Here is a 24,640-nt window from a genome sequence, read left to right as displayed (position 1 = left end):
TTGAATACTTAGAATGGTACATCAAAAATTGATGCAAATTACCTTTGATTGAATGTTATCTCCTAACACAGGATTTATTGGAATTTAAAGTCCCTTAAGTGTCAGACTTGAACTTGAAATAAATACTTGAAATTATTTATTTTCATTCATTTTTATGATTTAAAGGTTATTTACCTAGTTTTCAAAAATATGAAATACCTGGTGTACCTTTTCCTTTTCAGTTTAAGCAATGCTATGCAAATATTTACAATTTTTCTTAAATTAAGGGGAAATAGATAATTTTTTTATATTAAAGACTTATAGTGATGTATTATTGGTCATCTTTTAGGTATTACTGCCTTGCAGCTGTGGCAGCTTTGTTAAAATATGTTGAATTTATTCAAAATTCAGTTTATGCACCAAAATCACTGAAGATTTGTTTCCAGGGTAGTGAACAGACAGCCATGATAGATTCATCATCAGCCCAAAACCTTGAATTGTTAATTAATAATCAAGACTGTAGGTAAGATCATCCATTTTATTCTTATAAAATATATCGGTATATATATATTTTTCTATTAATGGTAACTTTAAAGTTCTTTTTTTTTTTTTAAATTTTGAGATGGAGTTTTGCTCTTGTTGCCCAGGCTGGAGTGCAGTAGTGCAATCTCGGCTCACTGCAACCTCTGCCTCCCAGGTTCAAGCAATTCTTCTGTCTCAGCCTCCCAAGTAGCTGGTACTATAGGCATGTGCCACCATGCCTAGCTAATTTTTGTATTTTTAGTAGAGACAGGGTTTCACTGTATTGGCCGGGCTGGTCTCAAATTCTGGATCTCAAATTATCCACCTGCCTCGGCCTCCCAAAATGCTGGGATTACAGCCGTGAGCTACTGGCTCTCAGCCTAAACTTCTTTGAATTATTTGATGAAGAATTTTATTTAAGAGGTAGGGTCTTGCTATTTTGTCCAGGCTGGTCTCAAACTCCTGGGCTCAAATGATTCTCCTGCCTCAGCCTCCGAAGTAGCTGAAACTATGGGCGCAAACTGCCATGCCCAGCTAATGGTGGAGAAATATTAAATAAGCATGTTTTAAATCATTGTACTGTTATTGCTGAACTGGTCAGATGTTTCACCAAAATCAAGTTTTAAAAAGATATTTGTACTAAATAACAAAAAACAACCCAGTTCAGAACTGGGTAAAGGAACTTAATAGACATTTTCACAACGAAGGTAAACATATGGCCAGTAAGTACCTGAAAAGATGCTCAACTTTACTAGTCATTAGGGAACTACAAATCAAAACCACAGTTAGATACCACTTCACATCCATTAGGTTATAGGTTAAAATTACTCTGTCTTTGACATTCTATGATATCCTATGTTAACATAGCATAGAAAGTCAATGACCAAGCCTGGTAGTTATTACAAAGTGTTTTATATTCAGTTTTACCTTGTCATGTTTCATACTTTATCATTATTTGTCATTACCATTGTCAAACATTGTTTGACTTCCTGCTATATATTAGGGATACAGATACTTAAATGATAGATTATCTGATCTCCAGGCGTTAGTATTATAGTTGAAAAGAACAATTGAAAAGTCTTTCCACAGACTTAAATGAAAGAATCCTCAGGGTAAAAGATGGATATTCTACATACTGAACTATCTGAATAGCTCCAATGCTTCCATAGGCTTGCTGCCTGTTCAGTGCAGTATTACATCTGTTGATTTCTATAACAAATGGGAGGTTTATGTGTGCCCCTTACCTCCTTTGAGAAATAAGTTCTCAAAAAAAAAAATTATACATGTGATGGGGGACGCCCCCCCCAGCCAGTTGATATGAGTAGTTCCCTACAAATTTGTTTAAATTGGTATGACAGAAATCTGGTAGAATGATGACTAAATCTTAAAAGTCATTCTTGTTTCCTCTCCTTTCCACCTCAGATTTGATCCATCAGAAAATCCTCTTGATCTAGCCTTCAGAGTATATACCAGTTCTGGATCACTTCTCACCATTTACAAGGCTACTACCCTAACCCAAACCTCTATCATCTTTAGCATAGACTACTATAATAGCCTCCTAGTTTTTCTTTCTGCCCTCTTCTTACCTTCCTATAGTTTATTCTCAACATATTAATAGTAGTCATACTGTGATATCCTTTTAATCCAGAAATCAGATCTTATAACTCTTCTGCTGAAAACCTTCCAGTGGCTCTCCTTACATTTACAATAGAATCCAGACTCTTTGGCCTACAAGGACTTCTATGTCCTGGCCTCTATCAACTTCTTCATTCATCTCCCTCTATTCTCACCCCCACTTGCAAAGCTCCACTAACCTTGATCTTTTTTGTTCTGGAGCCAGACTTCCTGGGCTTCTCACTTTGTAGCCCAGGCTGGAGTGCAGTGGCGCAATCTTGGCTCAGTGCAACCTCTGCCTCCCGGGTTCAAGTGATTCTTATGGCTCAGCCTCCTGAGAATCTGGGATGACAGGTGCCTGCCACTATACCTGGCTAATTTTTGTATTTTTTTTTTCAGTAGAGATGGGGTTTCACCATGTTGGCCAGGCTGGTCTTGAACTCCTAACCTCAAGTGATCCACCTGCCTCTGCCTCCCAAAGTGATGGGATTACAGGAGTGAGACACCATGCCTGGCCAGCATTCTTTAGAATAGCTCATTTATTTATAAATCACCTAGGAATTATGAAATTGTCTTGTACTTGTCATCAGAACAAGATCGTTATAGTAAATATTTATTTTAACAATATAAAAGTCCCTCCACCCTTAAGGATATATTATTAATATCTTGCTATTATGGATGGAATAACTAGACTAGAAAACTTTATGTTAGTCTGAATATTGTAACTGATCTATAAAAGAAGTCATAAAGTGCAAGGAGATTCTATTCATCCTTGTTAAAGTGTAGTTCATTGACCAATAGCATATTTGGGAGCTTGTTCAAAATATATCCTCATAAAATGAGTTAGGGAGGATTCCCTCTTTTTCTGTTGGTTGGAATAGTTTCAGAAGGAATGGTACCAGCTCCTCCCTGTAGCTCTGGTAGAATTTGGCTGTGAATCCATCTGGTCCTGGACTTTTTTTGGTTGGTAAGCTATTAATTATTGCCTCAATTTCAGAGCCTGTTATTGGTCTATTCAGAGATTCAGCTTCTTTCTAGTTTAGTCTTGGGAGGGTGTATGTGTCCAGGAATTTATCCATTTCTTCCAGATTTTCTAGTTTATTTGCATAGAGGTGTTTATAGTATTCTCTGATGGTAGTTTGTATTTCTGTGGGATCAGTGGTGATATCCCCTTTATCATTTTTTATTGCATCTATTTGATTCTTCTCTCTTTTCTTCTTTATTAGTCTTGCTAGTGGTCTATCAATTTTGTTGATCTTTTCAAAAAACGAGCTCCTGGATTCACAACAAAGATCAAAAGAGACAAAGAAGGCCATTACATAATGGTAAAGGGATCAATTCAACAAGAAGAGCTAACTATCCTAAATATATATGCACCCAATGCAGGAGCACCCAGATTCATAAAGCAAGTCCTTAGAGACCTACAAAGAGACTTAGACTCCCACACAATAATAATGGGAGACTTTAACACCCCACTGTCAACATTAGACAGATCAACGAGACAGAAAGTTAACAAGGATATCCAGGAACTGAACTCAGTTCTGCACCAAGTGGACATAATATTGACATCTACAGAACTCTCCACCCCAAATCAACAGAATATACATTCTTTTCAGCACCACACCACACCTATTCCAAAATTGACCACATAGTTGGAAGTAAAGCACTCTTCATCAAATGTAAATGAACAGAAATTATAACAAACTGTCTCTCAGACCACAGTGCAATCAAACTAGAACTCAGGATTAAGAAACTCACTCAAAACCGCTCAACTACATAGAAACTGAACAAACTGCTCCTGAATGACTACTGGGTACATAACGAAATGAAGGCAGAAATAAAGATGTTCTTTGAAACCAACGAGAAAAAAGGCACAACATACCAGAATCTCTGGGACACATTCAAAGCAGTGTGTAGAGGGAAATTTATAGCACTAAATGCCCACAAGAGAAAGCAGGAAAGATCTAAAATTGACACCCTAACATCACAATTAGAAGAACTAGAGAAGCAAGAGTAAACACATTCAAAAGCTAGCAGAAGGCAAAAAATAACTAGATCAGAGCAGAACTGAAGGAAATAGAGACATAAAAATCCCTTCAAAACATCAGAATATATCTAAAAACATTTTTTTTGAGATCTCACTCTGTCTCCATACTGGAATACAGTGGTGCAAGTATGGTTCACTGCAGCCTTGACCTCCTGGGCTCAAGCAATCCTCCCATCTCAGCCTCCTGAGTAACTGGGACTAAAGGCCTGTGCCACCCTGTCCAGTTAATTTTTAGTTTTTTGTAGACACGGAGTCACTATGTTGTCCATGCTGGTCTTGAACTCCTGAGTTCAAGTATTCCTCCTGCCTTGGCCTCCCAGAGTGTTGTTGAGATTATAGGTGTGAGCAACCGTGCCTGGCCCAAAATGTAGAACCTCATGCTTTTTCTTAGACCTACTGAATTAGAAACTCATGTAATTGTATGCACAGTAAATTTTAAGAATCATTGCTGGCCAGGCGTGGTGGCTCACGCCTGTAATCCCATCACTTTGGGAGGCCGAAGCAGGTGGATCACAAGGTCAGGAGATCGAGACCATCCTGGCTAACACGGTGAAACCCCGTCTCTACTAAAAATACAAAAAATTAGCTGGGCGTGGTGGTGGGCACCTGTAGTCCCAGCTACTCGGGAAGCTGAGGCAGGAGAATGGCGTGAACCCTGGAGGCAGAGCTTGCAGTGAGCTGAGATCATGCCACTGTACTCCAGACTGGGAGACAGAGCAAGACTCTGTCTCAAAAAAAAAAAAAAAAAAAAATCATTGCTGTAGATTATAGAATTATTTAATTACAAAGTGAAATGAAATTTTCTTGCATTTTTCTTTGTATTCTTACTGACATTTCTTGTGTTTTGAAAGGAATAATCACACTCTCTTTGGTGTTCTAAATTATACTAAGACTCCTGGAGGGAGCAGACGACTTCGTTCTAATATATTAGAGCCTCTAGTTGATATTGAAACCATTAACATGAGATTAGATTGTGTTCAAGAACTACTTCAAGATGAGGAACTATTTTTTGGACTTCAATCAGGTAAATCAATATTATTTAATGTTATAAATACAAATTATTAAAAAGTACAATTGGCTTAGTTTTTTTTCCATGTTTCTGAAAGACAAGTAGTGAAGGTGTTAATTCTTGTATTCTTTTATGAAAAATATTTTGCTGAAATTTTCTACTGAGTCCTGTAGTAAATAATTTCTACTGAGTCCTGTAGTAAATAATTTCAGTACATACATATATGTACATTATATAATATATTTTGATTTCCTGTATGCTTTTCTTTTCCATTTTTTTCTGTTTTTTGTTGTTGTTGTTGTTGTTCATAGATACTTTACATTCTTTTTCTCCATGGTAATCCTCAAAGATGGGAAGATTTGTCCAGACTACGTAATTATCAACAGATAGGATGCATTAGTTTCCTAGGCTGCTCTAAAAACTAGTACATACTCCATGGTTTAAAACAACAGAAAGTTTTTGTCTTATAGTTCTGGAAGCTAGAAACTTAAAATAAGGTGTCAGAAAAGCCATGCTCCCTCTGAAACCTATAGGGGAGAATCCTTTGCCCCTTTCTAGCTTTTGGTGGTCGCTGTCAGTCCATGATGGGCCTTGGCTCACAGGTTTGTCATTGCAATCTCTGCTTCTATTGTCATATGGTTTTCTCCCTGTGTGTCTTCACATTGCCTTCTTATAAAGACACTGGTCGTATTGTATTAAGACCTACCTTAATAACCTCACATTAGCTTGATTACATTTGCAAAGACGCAATTTCCAAATAAGGTCACTCTAACAGATACCCAGAGTTAGGACTTCACAGTATCATTTGGGGGTCACAATTCAACCGATAACATGGGATAAGAAAATTGCCCTTGCCTCAGGGTCTGTTTCTGGAGAACTCAACCTAACACAGTCACCAACAGGCATATTGCTAATTTTTTTTTTCTTTAAGTTCTGGAATACATGTGCTGAAAGGTGCTGAACATGCAGGTTTGTTACATAGGTATACATGTGCCATGGTAGTTTGCTGCACCTATCAACCCATCATCTAGGTTTTAAGCCTTGCATGCATTGGGGATTTGTCCTAATGCTCTCCCTCCCCTTTCCCTCCACCCACTGACAGGCCCCAGTGTGTGATGTTCCCCTCCCTGTGTCCATGTGTTCTCATTGTTCAACTCCCACTTATGAGTGAAAACATGCAGTGTTTGGTTTTCTGTTCCTGCATTAGTTTGCTGACGATGATGGTTTCCAGCTTCATCCATGTCCCTGCAGAGGTCATGAACTCATCCTTTTTTATGGCTGCATAGTATTCCATGGTGTATATGTGCCACATTTTCTTTATCCAATCTATCATTGATGGGCATTTGGGTTGGTTCCAAGCCTTTGCTGTTGTAAATAGTGCTGCAGTAAACATACATGTGCATGTGTCTTTATAGTAGAAAGATTTATAATTTTTTTGGTATATACTCAGTAATGGGATTGCTGGGTCAAATGATATTTCTGGTTCTAGATCCTTGAGGAATCGCCACACTGTCTTCCACAATGGTTGAACTAATTGACACTCCCACCAACAGTATAAAGTGTTCGTATTTCTCCACATCCTCTCCAGCATCTGTTGTTTCCTTACTTTTTAATGATCGACATTCTAACTGGCGTGAGCTGGTATCTCATTGTGGTTTTGATTTGCATTTCTCTAATGACCAGTGATGATGAGCTTTTTTTCATAGGTTTGATGGCCGCACAAATGTCTTCTTTTGAGAAGTGTCTGTTCATATCCTCTGCCCACTTTTTGATGGGGTTGTTTTTTCTTGTACATTTCTTTAAGTTCCTTGTGGATTCTGGATTTTAGAGCTTTGTCAGATGGGTAGATTGTAAAAATTTTCTCCCATTCTGTAGGTTGCCTGTTCACTCTGATGATAGTTTCTTTTGCTGAGCAGAAGCGCTTTAGTTTAATTAGATCCCACTTGTCAATTTTGGCTTTTGTTGCCATTGCTTTTGGTGTTTTAGTCATGAAGTCTTTGCCTATGCCTATGTCCTGAATGGTATTGCCTAGGTTTTCTTCTAGGGTTTGTATGGTTTTAGGTCTAACATTTAAGTCTTTAATCCATCTTGAGTTAATTTTTATATAAGGTGTAAGGAAGGGATCCAGTTTCAGCTTTCTGCATATGTCTAGCCAGTTTTCCTAGCACCATTTATTAAACAGGGAATCCTTTCCCTATTGCTTGCTTTTGTTAGGTTTGTCAAACATATGTGGTGTTATTTCTGAGGTCTCTGTTCTGTTCCATTGGTCTATATATCTGTTTTGGTACCAGTACCATACTGTTTTAGTTACTGTAGCCTTGTAGTAGTTTGAAGTCAGGTAGCATAATACCTTCAGCTTTGTTTTTTTTTTTTGCTTGGGATTGTTTTGGGTATATGATCTCTTTTTTCATTCCATATGAAATTTAAAGTATTTTTTTTCTAGTTCTGCGAAGAAAGTCAGTGGTAGCTAGATGAGAATAACATTGAATCTATAAATTACTTAGGGCAGTATGGCCATTTTCACAATATTGATTCTTCCTATCCATGAGCATGGAATGTTTTTTCCATTTGTTTGTGTCCTCTCTTATTTCCTTGAGTTCTTTTTGTAGTTCTCATTGAAGAAGTCCTTCACTTCCCTTGTAAGTTGTATTCCTAGGTATTTTATTTTCTTCATAGCAGTTGTGAATGGGAGTTCACTCATGATTTGGCTCTCTGCTTGTCTATTACTGGTGTATAGGAATGCTTGTGATTTTTGCACATTAATTTTGTGTCCTGAGACTTTGCTGAAGTTGTTTATCAGCTTAAGGAGTTTTTGGGCTGAGACGATGGGGTTTTCTAAATATATAATCATGTCATCTACAAACAGAGACAATTTTGACTTTCTGTCTTCCTATCTGAATACCTTTCTTTCTTTCTCTTGCCTGATTGCTCTGGCCAGAAATTCCAATACTATGTTGAATAGGAGTGGTGAGAAAGGACATCCTTGTCTTGTGCTGGTTTTCAAAGGGAATGCTTCCAGTTTTTGCCCATTCAATGTGATATTGGCTGTGGGTTTGTCATAAATAGCTCTTACTATTTTGCGATATATTCCATCAATACTTATTTTATTGACAGTTTTTTAGTATGAAGGGTGTTGAATTTTATCAAAGGACTTTTCTGCATGTATTGAGATAATCGTGTGGTTTTTGTCATTGGTTCTGTTTATGTGACAGATTACATTTATTGATTTGCATATGTTGAACTAGCCTTCCATCCCAGGGTTAAAGCCAACTTGATTGTGGTGGATAAGCTTTTTGATGTGCTGCTGGATTCGGTTTGCCAGTATTTTACTGAGGATTTTCGCATCGATGTTCATCAGGGATATTGGCCTGAAATTTTCTTTTTTTGTTGTGTCTCTGCCAGGTTTTGGAATCAGGATGATACTGCCCTCATAAAATGAGTTAGGGAGGAGTCCCTCTTATTCTATTGTTTGGAATAGTTTCAAAAGGAATGGTACCAGCTCCTCTTTGTACCTCTGGTAGAATTCAGCTGTGAATCCGTCTGGTCCTGAGCTTTTTTTGGTTGGTGGGCTATTAATTACTCCCTCAATTTCAGAACTTGTTATTGGTCTAGTCACAGATTCAACTTCTTCCTGGTTTAGTCTTGGGAGGGTGTATGTGTCCAGGAATTTGTCCATTTCTTCTAGATTTTCTAGTTTATTTGTGTAGAGGTGTTTATAGTATTCTCTGATGTTAGTTTGTATTTCTGTGGGATCGGTGGTGATATCCTGTTTATCATTTTTTATTGTGTCTATTTGATTCTTCTCTCTTTTTTTCTTTATTAGTCTGCATAGTGGTCTATCTATTTTGTTAATCTTTTCAAAAAACCAGCTCCCGGTTTCATGGAGTTTTTGAAGGGTTTTTCATGTCTCTGTCTCCTTTAGTTCTGCTCTGATCTTAGTTATTTCTTGTCTTCTGCTAGCTTTTGAATTTGTTTGCTCTTGCTTCTCTACTTCTTTTAATTGTGATGTTAGGGTGTCGATTTGAGATCTTTTCCACTCTCTGATGTGGGCATTTAGTGCTATAAATTTCCCTCTTAACCCTGGTTTAGCTGTGTCCCAGAGATTCTGGTACATTGTCTCTTTGTTTTCATTGGTTTCAAAGTACTTCTTTATTTCTGACTTAATTTTGTTATTTACCCCGTAGTGATTCAGGAGGAGGTTGTTTACTTTCCATGCAGTTGTACGGTTTTGAGTGAGTTTCTTAATCCTGAGTTCTAATTTGATTGCATTGTGGTCTGAGAGACTGTTATGATTTCCATTCTGTTCCATCTGCTGAAGAGTGTTTTACTTCCAATTATGTGGTCAATTTTAGAATAAGTGCTATGTGGTGCTGAGAAGAATGTATATTCTGTTGATTTGGGGTAGAGAGTTCTGTAAATGTCTATTAGGTCCACTTGGTTCAGAGCTGAGTTCAAGTCCTGAATATCCTTGTTAATTTTCTGTCTCATTGTTGTCAGATTCGCCAAGGTTGAAATGAAAGAAAAAAATGTTAAGGGCAGCCAGAGAGAAAGGTCAGGTTATTTACAAAGGGAAGCCCATGAGACTAACAGTGGATCTCTCTGCAGAAACCCTAAAAACAAGAAGAGAGTGGGGGCCAATATTCAACATTCTTAAAGAAAAGAATTTTTAACCCAGAATTTCATCCAGCCAAACTTAATTTCATAAGTGAAGGAGAAATAAAATCCTTTACAGACAAGCAAATGCTGAGGGATTTTGTCACCATCAGGCCTGCCTTGCAAGAACTCCTGGAGGAAGCATTAAATATGGAAAGGAAAAACCAATACCAGCCACTGTAAAAATACACCATAATAGAAATACCAACAACACAATGAAGAAACTGCATCAACTAATGTGCAAAATAACCAGCTAGCATCATGATGATAGGATCAAATTCACACATAACAATATTAACCTTAAATGTAAATGGGCTAAATGCCCCAATTAAAAGACACAGACTGACAAATTGGATAATGAGTCAAGACCCATCAGTGTGCTGTATTCAGGAGACCCATCTCACGTGCAAAGACACACATAGGCTCAAAATAAAGGGATGGAGAAATATTTACCAAGAAAATGGAAAGCAAAAAAAAAAAAAAAGAAAAGTAAAAAGCAGAGATTGCAATCCTGGTCTCTGATAAAATGGACTTTAAACCAACAAACATCAAAAGAGACAAAGAAGGGCATTATATAATGGTAAAGGGATCAATACAACAAGAAGAGCTAACTATCCTAAATGTACATGCACCCAATACAGGAGCACCCAGATTCGTAAAAGAAGTTCTTAGAGACCTACAAAGAGACTTAGACTCCCACACAATAATAGTGGGAGACTTTAACACCCACTGTCCATATTGTTAAATTTAATGGGCACATTAGTTCCCTTATTTGAATAAGAAAATTGCCCTGGGCGAAGTACATCAACAGATGCTTCTCAAAAGAAAGACATACAAGTGACCAATAAACATATAAAAAAATGCTCAATGTCACTAATCCTCAGAAAAGTACAAATTAAAACCACAATGAGATACCATCTCACACCAGTTGGAATAGCTATTATTAAAAAGTCAAAAAATAACAGATGTCGGCAAGTCTGCAGAGAGAAGGAAATGCTCATACATTGTTCTTAGGATTGTGAATTAGTTCCGCCTCTGTGGAAAGCAGTTTGGAGATTTCTCAGGGAACTAAAAATAGAATTACCATTCAACCCAGCAATCCCATTACCGGATATATACCCAAACATAAATAAATTGTTCTCCCAAAAAGACACCTGCACTCGCATGTTTATTGCAACATTATTCACAGTAGCAAAGACATGGAATGAACCCAGGTGCCCATCAACAGTGGACTGGATGAAGAAAATTTGGTACATATACACCTTGGAATACTATGCTGTTATAAAAAGAATGAAATCATGTTCTTTTTGGCAGCATGGATGTAGCTGGAGGCCATAATTTTAAGTGAATGAATGCAGAAACAGAAAACCAAATATTGCATGTTCTTGTTTATATGTGGGAGCTAAACATTGGGTACACATGGGGATATAAAGATGGGAACAATAGCTATTGGGGACTCCAAAAGGGGAGAGGAATGGGGCAAGGGTTCAAAACTATTGGATACTATGTTTACTATCTGAGTGCTGGATTCAATCAAAGCCCAAACTTCAGCATCAAACAATGTATCTATGCAACAAACCTGCACATGTACCCTGTAAATCCAAAATAATTTTTTTTTTAAAAAGGAAAAGAGGGGAGGTTCCAAGGTGGCCAAACAGGAACAGCTCCAGTCTGCAGCTCCCAGCATGAGTGACATAGAAGACGGGTGATTTCTGCATTTCCCACTGAGGTGCTGGCTTCGTCTCACTGGGGCTTGTCAGACAGTGGGAACGGCCCACAGAGCAGGGTGGGGCATCACCTCACCTGGGAAGCACAGGGGGTCAGGGAATTCCCTTTCCCAGCAAAGGGAAGCCATGACAGATGGTACCTGGAAAATTGGGACACTCCCACCCTAATACTGCGCTTTTCCAACGGCCTTAGCAAACAGCACACCAGGAGATTATATCCTGCACCTGGCTTGGAGGGTCCCACGTCCCTGGAGCCTCACTCTCTGCTAGCATAGCAGTCTGAGACCGAACTGCAAGGTGGCAGCGAGGCTGGGGGAGGGGCATCTGCCATTGCTGAGGCTTCAGTAGGTAAACAAAGCGGCCAGGAAGCTCAAACTGGGTGGAGCCCACCGCAGCTCAAGGAGGCCTGCCTTGTCTCTGTAGACTCCACCTCTAGGGGCAGGGCATAGCTGAACAAAAGGCAGCAGAAACTTCTGCAGACTTAAACGTCCCTGTCTGACAGCTTTGAAGAGAGTGGTGGTTCTCCCAGCACGGAGTTTGAGATCTGAGAATGGACAGACTGCCTCCTCAAGTGGGGCCCTGACCCCCAAGTAGCCTAACTGGGAGGCACCTCCCAGTAGGAGCTGACTGACACCTCATACAGCTGGTTGCCCCTCTGAGATGAAGCTTCCAGAGGAAGAATCAGGCAGCAACATCTGCTGTTTTGCAATATTTGCTGTTCCGCAGCCTCCGCTGGTGATACCCAGGCAAACAGGGTCTGAATTGGACCTGCAGCAAACACCAACAGACCTGCAGCTGAGGGTCCTGACTGATAGAAGGAAAACTAACAAACAGAAAGGACATCCACACCAAAACCCTATCTGTACACCACCATCATCAAAGACCAAAGGTAGATAAAACCCACAAAGATGGGGAGAAACCAGAGCAGAAAAGCTGAAAATTCTAAAAATCAGAGCGCCTTTTCTCCTCCAAAGGAACGCAGCTCCTCACCAGCAATGGAACAAAGCTGGAAGGAGAATGACATTGACGAGTTGGGAGAATAAGGCTTCAGACGATCGGTAATAGCAGACTTCTCCGAGCTAAAGGAGGATGTTCGAACCCATAATAAAGAAGCTAAAAACCTTGAAAAAAGATGAGACATATGGCTAACTAGAACAAACATTGTAGAGAAGTCCTTAAATGACCTGATGGAGCTGAAAACCATGGCATGAGAACTTCATGATGCATGCACAAGCTTCAGTAGCTGATTTGATCAAGTGGAAGAAAGGCTATCAGTGATTGAAGATCAAATGAATGAAATGAAGTGAAAAGACAAGTTTAGAGAAAAAAGAGTAAAAAAAAACGAACAAAGCCTGCAAGAAATATGGCACCATGTGAAAAAACCAAATCTACATCTCATTGGTGTACCTGAAAGTGACGGGGAGAATGGAACCAAGTTGGAAAACACTCTTCAGGATATTATCTAGGAGAACTTCCCCAACCTAGCAAGGCAGGCCAACATTCAAATTCAGGAAATACAGAGAATGCCACAAAGATAGTCCTCAAGAAGAGCAACTCCAAGACACATAATTGTCAGATTCACCAAAGTTGAAATGAAGGAAAAAATGTTAAGGGCAGCCAGAGAGAAAGGTCTGGTTACCCACAAAGGGAAGCCCATCAGACTAACAGCAGATCTCTTGGCAGAAACTCTACAAGCCAGAAGAGAGTGGGGGCCAGTATTCAACATTCTTAAAGAAAAGAATTTTCAACCCAGAATTTCATATCCAGCCAAACTAAGCTTCGTAAGTGAAGGAGAAATAAAATCCTTTACAGACAAGCAAATGCTGAGAGATTTTGTCACCACCAGGCCTGCCTTACAAGAGCTCCTGAAGGAAGCACTAAACATGGAAAGGAACAACCAGTACCAGCTACTGCAAAAACATGCCAAATTGTAAAGACCATCAATGCTAGGAAGAAACTTCATCAACTGATGAGCAAAATCACCAGCTAACATCATAATGACAGGATCAAATTCACACATAACAATATTAACCTTAAATGTAAATGGGCTAAATGCTCCAATTGAAAGATGCAGACTGACAAGTTGGATAAAGAGTCAAGACCCATCAGTGTGCTGTATTCAGGAGACCCATCTCACTTGCAGAGACACACATAGGCTCACAATAAAGGGATGGAGGAAGATCTACCAAGCAAATGGAAAACAAAAAAAGCAAGGGTTGCAATCCTAGTCTCTGATAAAACAGACTTTAAACCAACAAAGATGAAAAGAGACAAAGAAGGCCATTACATAATGGTAAAGGGGTCAATTCAACAAGGAGAGCTAACTCTCCTAAATATATATGCACCCAAAACAGGAGCACCCAGATTCATAAAGCAAGTCCTTAGAGACCTACAAAGAGACTTTGACTCCCACACAATAATAATGGGAGACTTTAACACCCCGCTGTCAACATTAGACAGATCGAGACACAAAGTTAACAAGGGTATCCAGGAATTGAACTCAGCTCTGCACCAAGTGGAACTAATAGATATCTACAGAACTCTCCACCCCAAAGCAACAGAATATACATTTTCTCAGCACCACATCACACTTCTTCCAACAATGACCACATAGTTGGAAGTAAAGCACTCTTCATCAAATGTAAAAGAACAGAAATTATAACAAACTGTCTCTCAGACCGCAGTGCAATCAAACTAGAACTCAGGATTAAGAAACTCACTCAAAACCACTCAACTTCATGGAAACTGAACAACCTGCTCCTGAATGACTACTGGGTACATAACGAAATGAAGGCAGAAATAAAGATGTTCTTTGAAACCAATGAGAACAAAGATAAAACATACCAGAATCTCTGACACACATTTAAAGCAGTGTGTAGAGGGAAGTTTATAGCACTAAATGCCCACAAGGGAAAGCAGGAAAGATCTAAAATTGACACCCTCACATCACAATTAAAAGAACTAGAGAAGCAAGAGCAAACACATTCAAAAGCTAGCAGAAGGCAAGAAATAACTAAGATCAGGGCAGAACTGAAGGACATAGAGACACAAAAAACCCTTCAAAAAATCAATGAATCCAGGAGCTGGTTTTTTGAAAAGATCAACAAAATTGATAGACCGCTAGCAAGACTAATAAAGAAGAAAAGAGAGAAGAATCAAATAGATGCAATAAAAAATGATAAAGTGGATATTACCACCAATCCCACAGGAATGCAAACTACCAGCAGAGAATACTATAAACACCTCTATGCAAATAAACTGGAAAATCTAGAAGAAATGGATAAATTCCTGGAGCCATACAGCCTCCCAAGACTAAACCAGGAAGAAGTTGAATCTCTGAATAGACCAATAACAGGCTCTGAAATTAAGGCAATAAATAATAGCCCACCAACCAAAAAAGTCCAGGACCATATGGATTCACAGCCGAATTCTACCAGAGTTACAAGGAGGAGCTGGTACCATTCCTTCTGAAATTATTCCAATCAATAGAAAAAGAGGGAATCCTCCCTAACTCATTTTATGAGGCCAGCAACATCCTGATACCAAAGCCTGGCAGACACACAATAAAAAAAGAGAATTTTAGACCAATATCCCTGATGAACATTGATGCAAAAATCTCAATAAAATACTGGCAAACCGAATCCAGCAGCACATCAAAAAGCTTATCCACCACAATCAAGTTGGCTTTCTCCCTGAGATGCAAGGCTGGCTCAACATACCTTGAAGCAATATATGTAATCCATCACATAAACAGAACCAAAGAAAAAACTCATGATTATCTCAATAGATGCAGAAAAGGCCTTCAGCAAAATTCCACAGCCCTTCATGCTAAAAACTCTCAATAAACTAGATATTGATGGGACGTATCTCAAAATAATAAGAGCTATTTATGACAAACCCACAGCCAATATCATACTGAATGGGCAAAAACTGGAAGCATTCCCTTGAAACCTGGCAAAAGACAGGGATGCCCTCTCTCACCACTCCTATTCAACATAGTGTTGGCAGTTCTGGTCAGGGCAAGCAGGCAAAAGAAAGAAATAAAGGGTATTCAATTAGGAAAAGAGGAAGTCAAATTGTCCCTGTTTGCAGATGTCATGATTGTTTACTTAGAAAACCCCGTCATCTCAGCCCAAAATCTCCTTAAGCTGATAAGCAACTTCAGCAAAGTCTCTGGATACAAAATCAATGTGCAAAAATCACAAGCATTCCTAAACACCAATAACAGACAAACTGAGAGCCAAATCATGAGTGAACTCCCATTCACAATTGCTTCAAAGGGAATAAAATACCTAGGAATCCAACTTGCAAGGGACGTGAAGGACGTCTTCCAGTAGAACTACAAACCACTGCTCAACGAAATAAAAGAGGACACAAACAAATGGAAGAACATTCCATGCTCATGGATAGGAAGAATCAATATTGTGAAAATTGCCATACTGCCCAAGGTATTTTATAGATTCAGTGCCATCCCCTTCAAGCTACCAATGACTTTCTTCACAGAATTGGAAGAAACTACTTTAAAGTTCATATGGAACCAAAAAAGAGCTTGCATTGCCCAGACAATCCTAAGCCAAAAGAACAAAGATGGAGGCATCACGCTACCTGACTTCAAACTACACTACAAGCCTACAGTAACCAAAACAGCATGGTACTGGTACCAAAACAGATATATAGACCAATGGAACAGAATAGAGCCCTCAGAAATAATGCCACACATCTACAACCATCTAATCTTTTGACAAACCTGACAAAAACAAGAAATGGGGAAAGGATTCCCTATTTAATAAATGGTGCTGGGAAAACTGGCTAGCCATATGTAGAAAGCTGAAACTGGATCCCTTCCTTACACCTTATACAAAAATTAATTCAACATGGATTAAAGACTCAAATGTTAGACCTAAAACCTTAAGAACTCTAGAAGAAAACCTAGGCAATACCATTCAAGACATAGGCATGGGCAAGGACTTCATGACTAAAACACCAAAAGCAATGGCAACAAAAGCCAAAATTGACAAATAGGATCTAATTAAACTAAAGAGCTTCTGCACAGCAAAAGAAACTACCATCAGAGTGAACAGGCAACCTACAGAATGGGAGAAAATTTTACAATCTACCCATCTGACAAAGGGCTAATATCCAGAATCTACAAAGAACTTAAACAAATGTACAAGAAAAAATCAAACAACCCCATCAAAAATTGGGCAAAGGATATGAACAGACACTTCTCAAAAGAAGACATTTATGCATCCAGCAGACACATGAAAAAATGCTCATTTTCACTGGCCATCAGAGAAATGCACATCAAAACTACAATGAGATACCATCTCACATCAGTTAGAATGGCGATCATTAAAAAGTCAGGAAACAACAGGTGCTGGAGAGGATGTGGAGAAATAAGAGTGCTTTTACACTGTTGGTGGGACTGTAAACTAGTTCAACCATTGTGGAAGACAGTGTGGTGATTCCTCAAGGATCTAGAACTAGAAATACCATTTGACCCAGCCATCCCATTACTGGGCATATACCCAAAGGATTGTAAATCATGCTGCTATAAAGACACATGTACACATATATTTATTGCGGCACTATTCACAATAGCAAAGACTTGGAACTAACCCAGATGTCCAACAATGATAGACTGGATTAAGAAAATGTAGCACATATACACCATGGACTACTATGCAGCCATAAAAAAGGATGAGTTCATGTCCTTTGTAGGGACATCATTCAGAGCAAACTATCGCAAGGACAGAAAACCAAACACCGCATGTTCTCACTCATAGGTGGGAATTGAACAATGAGAACACTTGGACACAGGATAGGGAACATCACACACTGGGGTCTGTCGTGGGGTCGGGGGATGAGGGAGGGATAGCATTAGGAGATATTTGTAAATGAGGAGTTAACGGGTGCAGCACACCAACATGGCACATGTATACATATGTAACAAACCTGCATGTTGTGCACATGTACCCTAGAACTTAAAGTATAATAAAATAAAAAATGAAATGAAAAATAAAAAGGAAAAGAAAGTTGCCTGCAACTGGCTGTTTGTCCACTGGCATGGTGGTGCAGTTTTCTTCTTAAATCTGTAGTTGGAAGGATTGTTTATATGTACTACTCTTTGTCCAGTATTTGGTTGCTTTCAGCTTGGTCTGTCTTCCACACCTCCACTTGCCTGACTACCCGAGCTTGTGTTCTGGTAGTCTAAATGAAAGTGGTGCATTCAAATCTAGAAGGCATTTACTACCTGAGTAGGTTTTCTTCAGTTCAATTCCAAATACCTTTAATTAGTGTAATTCCTTCAAAATTCTGGTATTATATTGACTGTGACTCTGCCTGTCCAATGTTGTCCAGTGTATTCTTTTTTAAATATATGTATTCCTGTGTATTTAGTATTGGGAAAGGCAGAAAGAGGCCATTTTTAACTATCCTTTTCTTGTTAACAGCAACATCTTGTTGGTCTACCTATACCTGCCATTTAGTGTAGTACATAAGTGCCAAGAATATGAAAAGTCATTTAATCATGTTACATTGGTCAAGTTCCAACCATTGATATCTTTTTAAACTTTCTGCTACCAAATATGCTTTTATACTTATCTACTTTTCACTCCCTTTGTTTAAGCCAGAAGTGGTATTCTCTTGCTAATTCCTCCATCTGTTCCCTGGATCCCATCCTTGCACTTATCTCCTGTATCTTCATTATTTTTCTCTCTATGGCCTTCTTCTAAGAGGATTTAAACTTCCTCATGTCTCTCCTATCTTTGTAAAAACTCTCCCTGGACTTCATCTTCTCCAGCTACCACTATATCACTTCTCTATTCACAGCCAAACCTGTTGAAAAACAAATTTCCTATGCTCACTATCTTCTCTTCATCACTACATCTCAATGTGCTGCAATCTTATTTCTGTGCCCAGTACTGTGCTGAGACTGCTCTTGTCAAGGTCACTGGAGCAGATCTTGTTGGTTCTCTGTACAGATTGTTTTGGATCCCTTTTACCTTTCGGTGTGCACCTTTTGCTGGTCTGTGTGCCTAATGGCCCACACCTGGACTCTTTCTCTATGCCTACCTTCAGGCTGTTAGAGCACTTTGTTCTTAAACACAGAGTACCCAAAATGCCTGGTAGCCCTTAAATGACTGTATGGTGTGAAGGTATGAAAGCCTAGCTCTTTCACATTGATTAGGCAAAAACCTGAATATAACTTAAACTCCAGAATTTCTTTGCAAGATTAGTTGAAGTTACCTTCCACACAACTTCTCCTGAAATCACACTGTTGGTTGGCTTGGTTTCCCTTCTCTGTCCTTTTCTCACTACTCTACTGGTTTCTTCTGGAAGCAGATTCTTTTTCTCTTTTTCTTTCTTTTTCTTTTCTTTTTTTTTTTTTTTTTTTTGAGACAAGGTCTCACTCTGTTGCCTAGGCTGGAGTGTGGTGGTGCGATTTCGGCTCACTGCAACCTCTACCTCCTGGGCTCAAGCAATCCTCGCACCTCAGCCTCCCAAGTAGCTGATACTATAGGCCTCTGCCACCACACTTAGCTAATTTTTATGTTTTTGGTAGACACGGGGTTTCACTATGTTGCCCAGGCTTGGAAGTACATTCTTAATGAATTACTGGCACGTAAGTCCTTGCCTCAGTGTCTGTTTCTGGAGAACCCAACCTAACACAGTCAACAACAGGCATATTGTTAAATGTAATGGACACATTAGTTCTCTTATTTGAATAAGAGAAATGTCCACAATTTATTTGATACTGCTGAATATCTGTCATTATAGAATTACTGCCTTTCTTTGCTTCTGTGATTACACAATCTCCTGATTTTCTTCCTACGTCTTTGTGGTTTCCTTCTGAGTCTTTTAAATATACTTCTTTTCCTTTGCTTATGTCCTAAATGCTATGGCTCTTCAAAGATATCTTCTGGGTTGTCCTTTTATCCTGAATTTCCTTATTGTATGACTTACCCAGTTTCATGGTTTTATGATTATTATTCACATATTCATGACTTCCAAATTTACATCTCATGCCTAAATATCTCTCCAGATCTTTGGACTCAAATATCTTATCGCTTTCTGAGCATTTGCTGTGATCTACATGTTGTGCTTCTCCAAAATTCATATGTTGAAGTCCTCACCTTCAAGGTGATAGTGTTAGGACGTGGGGCCTTTAGGGGGTGGTTACACCAGGGCAGCAGAGACCTCATGAATGGGATCAGTGCCCTTATAAGAGAAGCTCAAGAGAGACTCCTTGCCCCTTCTACCATGTGAAGATACAGCGAGAAGGTGCCATCTATGAGTCAGAAAGTGGGCTCTTACCAGACACTGAATCTGCCCAGCAGAAAATAAATTTCTCTTGTTTATAAGCCACTCAGCTTGTGGTAATTTTTTATAGCAGCTTGAATGGAATAAGAGCATTTGTTAGGTGTTCCTCAATCACCTGAAACTTAATGTACCCAAATTGTGCCATCTTTTTTTTTTTTTTTTTAGACGGAGTCTTGCTGTCACCTACACTGGAGTGCAATGGTGCAATCCCAGCTCACTACAACCTCTGCCTCCCAGGTTCAAGTGATTCTCTTGCCTCAGCCTCCCAAGTACCTGAGAATACAGGCACTCACCACCACACCCGACTAATTTTTGTATTTTTAGTAGAGATGGGATTTTCTCCATGTTGGCCAGGCTGGTCTCAAACTCCTGACCTCAGGTGATCCACCTGCCTCGGCCTCCCAAAGTGCTGGGATTACAGGCGTGAACCACTGTGCCTGGCCACCATCTTCTTTTCTAAATCAGTTCTTCCTGGTTTCAGTGAATAGCTCCACACCCACCCTCTTTATGCAAGCTAGATACATGAAAGTCATTCTTAACTCTTACCTTCCTTCCAATCAGTCATCAAATCTGTCATGTCTCCTTGCTATATACCTCTTGGATGTATCTGCTTCTTCTATCCCCATGGCTGCCACTCCAGCCCAGGATACCTTAATTCTCTCATCTCATTTCTTATAAGAGCCTCCTATTTGGTCACCCTTCTCCAACCTTGCTGTTTCTAGCTTCTTCTCTACATTGTTGCCTGAGTGATCTTTTGAAAACATAAATCTGAGAATATCACTCTGTATTCATTTCTTAATGTTGATATAAAACATCACCACAAATTTAGGGGCTTAAAACAGCACGAATGTATTATCTCACAGTTCTGGAGGTCTGAAATCAGTTTCACTGGGCTAAAATCAGTGTGTCAGCAGGTCTACATTTTTCCAAAGGCTCTGGAGGGGTAGTCCATTTCCTTGCTCTTTCCACTTTCTAGAGGCCGCCTACATTTCTTGGCTCTTAGCCCTTCCTCTATCTTTAAAGCCAGAAGTAGAACATTTTCCCTTCCTCTGACTTCTGCTTTTGTACTTGTATCTTCTCTCTCTGACACTGATCCTCCTGCCACCCTCTTGTAAGGACTCTTAAGATTACACTGGAGCCAAGAGACAATCCAGGATAATCTCTCCATCTCAAGACTCTTAATTTAATCCTAACTAGAAACTTCCTTTTATCAGTTAACATATTCACAAATTCCAGGGATTAGGAAGCAGATCTCTGTGGGGGGCTGGGGGAGGGTGGTGGTTGCTATACTCGTCTGCATAAAATCCTTCAATCTTTTCTCTTTAGATTCTCTTCTCATAATTTTTTTTTTCTTTCTTTCTTTCTTTCTTTATTATTATTATTATTATTATTATACTTTAGGTTTTATGGTACATGTGCGCAATGTGCAGGTAAGTTACATATGTATACATGTGCCATGCTGGTGCGCTGCACCCACTAACTCATCATCTAGCATTAGGTATATCTCCCAATGCTATCCCTCCCCCCTCCCCCCACCCCACAACAGTCCCCGAAGTGTGATGTTCCCCTTCCTGTGTCCATGTGTTCTCATTGTTCAATTCCCACCTATGAGTGAGAATATGCGGTGTTTGGTTTTTTGTTCTTGCGATAGTTTACTGAGAATGATGATTTCCAATTTCATCCATGTCCCTACAAAGGACATGAACTCATCATTTTTTATGGCTGCATAGTATTCCATGGTGTATATGTGCCGCACATGTATGTTTATTGCGGCATTATTCACAATAGCAAAGACTTGGAAACAACCCAAATGTCTTCTCACAACTTTTAAATTAAAATGCAAACTCTTCTATATAGCTGTTTTCCTGTAATCTCCCACAGCATCTCTTGCTACTCCTCACTCTCCATTTTGTCTTCTAGTCTAAATGAACTTCTTTAAGTTACTTAAACATATCTGCTGTCATTTTCTGGCTTTGGAACGCTGTAATTTTTGCCTAGAATACCTCCTCCTCCTTCCCTGCAACCCCTTCTCCCAGGCTTCTCTAGCTAACTGCAGTTCATCTTTTACCATTCCAGTTTAGATGTGACTTTTGCTACAGGCCTTTCTGATTCCGCAAGTCGGTGTTAGGCATCTTTAATACATGTTCCCTGTAGTATCTTGTTATGATGACACTTATTTTTCTTTTTGTAAATGCACGTTTTGTTTGATAATTCTCATATAAGGCTAGGACATAACAGTTTAACATATTTGTTAAACTATTGATTTGTTGTTGAATCTGTTGAAATTGTATTCTGTTATTCCCAGGACAATACTGTTTGTATGATAAAATTTTGATGATAAACTTGGATTTTTTTAAACTTTAATTTTGATATATTTTAAGTTTTTAAATTCCTTATGACTGAAAATTTCAAACTGATATCTATAAATAAACATTTCTCTGTTTTCTATATCTTTTTCTTTTCTTTTTTTTGAGACGGAGTTTCACTCTGTTGCCCAGGCTGGAGTGCAGTGACACAATCTCGGCTCACTGCAACCTCTACCTCCTGGGTTCAAGTGATTCTCCAGCCTCAGCCTCCCAAGTAGCTGGGATTACAGGTGCCCACCACCATGCCCAGCTAATTTTTGTATTTTTAATACAGATGGCATTTCACCATGTTGGCCAGGCTGGTCTCAAACTCCTGACCTCAAGTGATCCACCTGCCTTGACCTCCCAAAGTGTTGGGATTACAGGTGTGAGCCATGTTTTCTATGTCTTAATGGTTTGTAATCTTAACACACAATAAAGTAGGGGAGCAGGGCATAGGGCAGAGTGGGAGGGTAACTTTTACAGTTTATTAAAATATAAGAATCTAAACCTTTTAAAAAAAAACCCAGTACCTCCTTTATTATAGGCATTCTATAGGTGTTAGGGATAAAAAGATGAGGAACATTAAGCTATATCTGTCCTCAAGGACCTCACATCCATGTTAGGGCAACAGAACTCTAATTAAATAATTTTGATGCAATGTGATACATGCAATAACAATTGAGTAGTTCATGGGAACACAGAGAAGGGAATTGGGATAAAGACAGAATCCAGATGGAATTTGCAGGAATAATATTTCAGCTTTGTCTTAAAAGAAGGAGTAGGATTTTAGCAACAGGAGAATCCTAGCAGTGATATTCGAGATGAAGGGAACTTGCCTGTGCAAGGTATGTTGACGTCCATAGCAGTAATGCAGATGTTTTTTGGATATAGTGGTTAGGATAAGGATCTGGTATGCATGCCATTGGCTATGATCTTGACCAGTCATTTCCTTCCCTCCCTCCCTCCATCCCTCCCCCTTTCTCTTCTTTTTTTGTTCTCTCTCTCTTTCTTTCACAGGGTCTCGCTCTGTCACCCAGACTATAGTGCAGTGGCACTATCATATCTTACTGTAACAAACCTCTGGGTTCAAGTGATCCTTTTGCTGCAGCCTCTTGAGAAGCTATGTCTACAGGCCTGCACCCCCATGCCTGGCTAATTTTTACGTTTTTTGTAGAGCCAGGGTCTTGCTCTGTTGCCCAGGCTGAACTTGAACTCCTGACTTCAAGCAATCCTCTCATCTCAACCTCCCAAAGTGCTGGGATTGCAGGCACAAGTCACTGTGCCTGACTGTACTTAAGTTGATATAAAAGAGCTTGCTGTATTTAAGGATTGGCCAGTAGTTATTTATGACTTAAAGCCTTGGGGAATGGCAGGAAATGAGGATTGAGACTAGACTATGAAAGGCCTTTTTATAATGCTAAGGAGTTTAATTTTTTTCCTTCAGGCAATATGGAGCTGACCATTCTGAACCTAGAGAGTACTGATCCAATCCTATTTTAGAAACATTCTGGTTGTAATGATAGATTTGGGGAAAGGAAGAAGGAGGAGTCTGGAAAGAGAAAGAGCAATATAAATGAGGGCTTAAGGGAGTCTGACTAATAGAATCACATGTAAAATGTCATAACAGTATTGTGCCATATTGAACATAATGAAGAATATAACCGCGATATATTCAGCCTATTTTAATTTTTTAAACTATTGGCGAAAAGAGCCAAACTCTGTAAAATATTTGAAGAGATTTATTTTGAGCCAAATATGAGTGACCATGGCCCATGAACACAGCCCTCAGGAGGTCCTGAGAACATGTGCCCAAGATAGTCAGAGTACAGCTTGGTTTTGTATATTTTAGGGAGGCATGAGACATCAATCAAATACATTTAAGAAGTACAATGGTTTGGTTCAGAAAGGCAGGACAACTCAAAGCAGGCGGTGGGACTTCCAGACTGTAGGCAAATTTAAACATTTTCTAGTTGACAATTGGTTGAGTTTATCTGAAGACCTGGGATTAATGGAAAGGAATGTTCAGGTTAAGATAAAGGATTATGGGGACAAAGTTTTATTGTGTAGTGGAATCTCTCAGACAGTAGACTTCAGAGAGATAGCAGACTTCAGAGAGATAGCAGGTTGTAAAATGTTTCTCATTGGACCTGAAAGGATGCCTGGCTCTTAGTTGCTTATCTTCTGGATCTGGAAAGAAAGGAAGGAAAACTGTGGGCGGCAAGCCACCCAGGCGCCGAGGCAAGAGACCGAGGACAGGAGCTGTTCCAGTATAATAAAATATAAAACAAGAATAGTTATACCAGATATAGATCTTAGATATGATTATATATGAATATCATGAGTCATTAGTTTGTAGCAATTACTCTTTATTCCAATATTATAATAATCCTCGCTCTATACTCATAACCTAGGAAAAACC

The 24,640-nt window shown here is 39.2% G+C and overlaps 1 protein-coding gene across 3 annotated transcripts in view; it reads left to right on the top strand.

The window, feature by feature from the left end:
- MSH4 (mutS homolog 4) overlaps positions 1-24,640 on the top strand; it is a 120,903-nt gene that overhangs the window by 22,628 nt on the left and 73,635 nt on the right. For 2 of the 3 annotated variants that reach the window (XM_054448694.1, XM_054448701.1), the window contains exons 6-7: positions 329-502; positions 5,014-5,186. In XM_054448694.1, coding sequence (XP_054304669.1) covers positions 329-502; positions 5,014-5,186 — 347 coding nt within the window. The remainder of the gene's footprint in view (positions 1-328; positions 503-5,013; positions 5,187-24,640) is intronic. The other variant, XM_054448712.1, reaches the window with a different exon arrangement.

The sequence above is a fragment of the Pongo pygmaeus genome, chromosome 1 (assembly GCF_028885625.2).
Source record: "Pongo pygmaeus isolate AG05252 chromosome 1, NHGRI_mPonPyg2-v2.0_pri, whole genome shotgun sequence".
Taxonomy (NCBI): Eukaryota; Metazoa; Chordata; class Mammalia; order Primates; family Hominidae; genus Pongo; species Pongo pygmaeus.
Note: the sequence above shows the minus strand (reverse complement) of the source record. Positions and strands in the feature narration are given on the sequence as shown.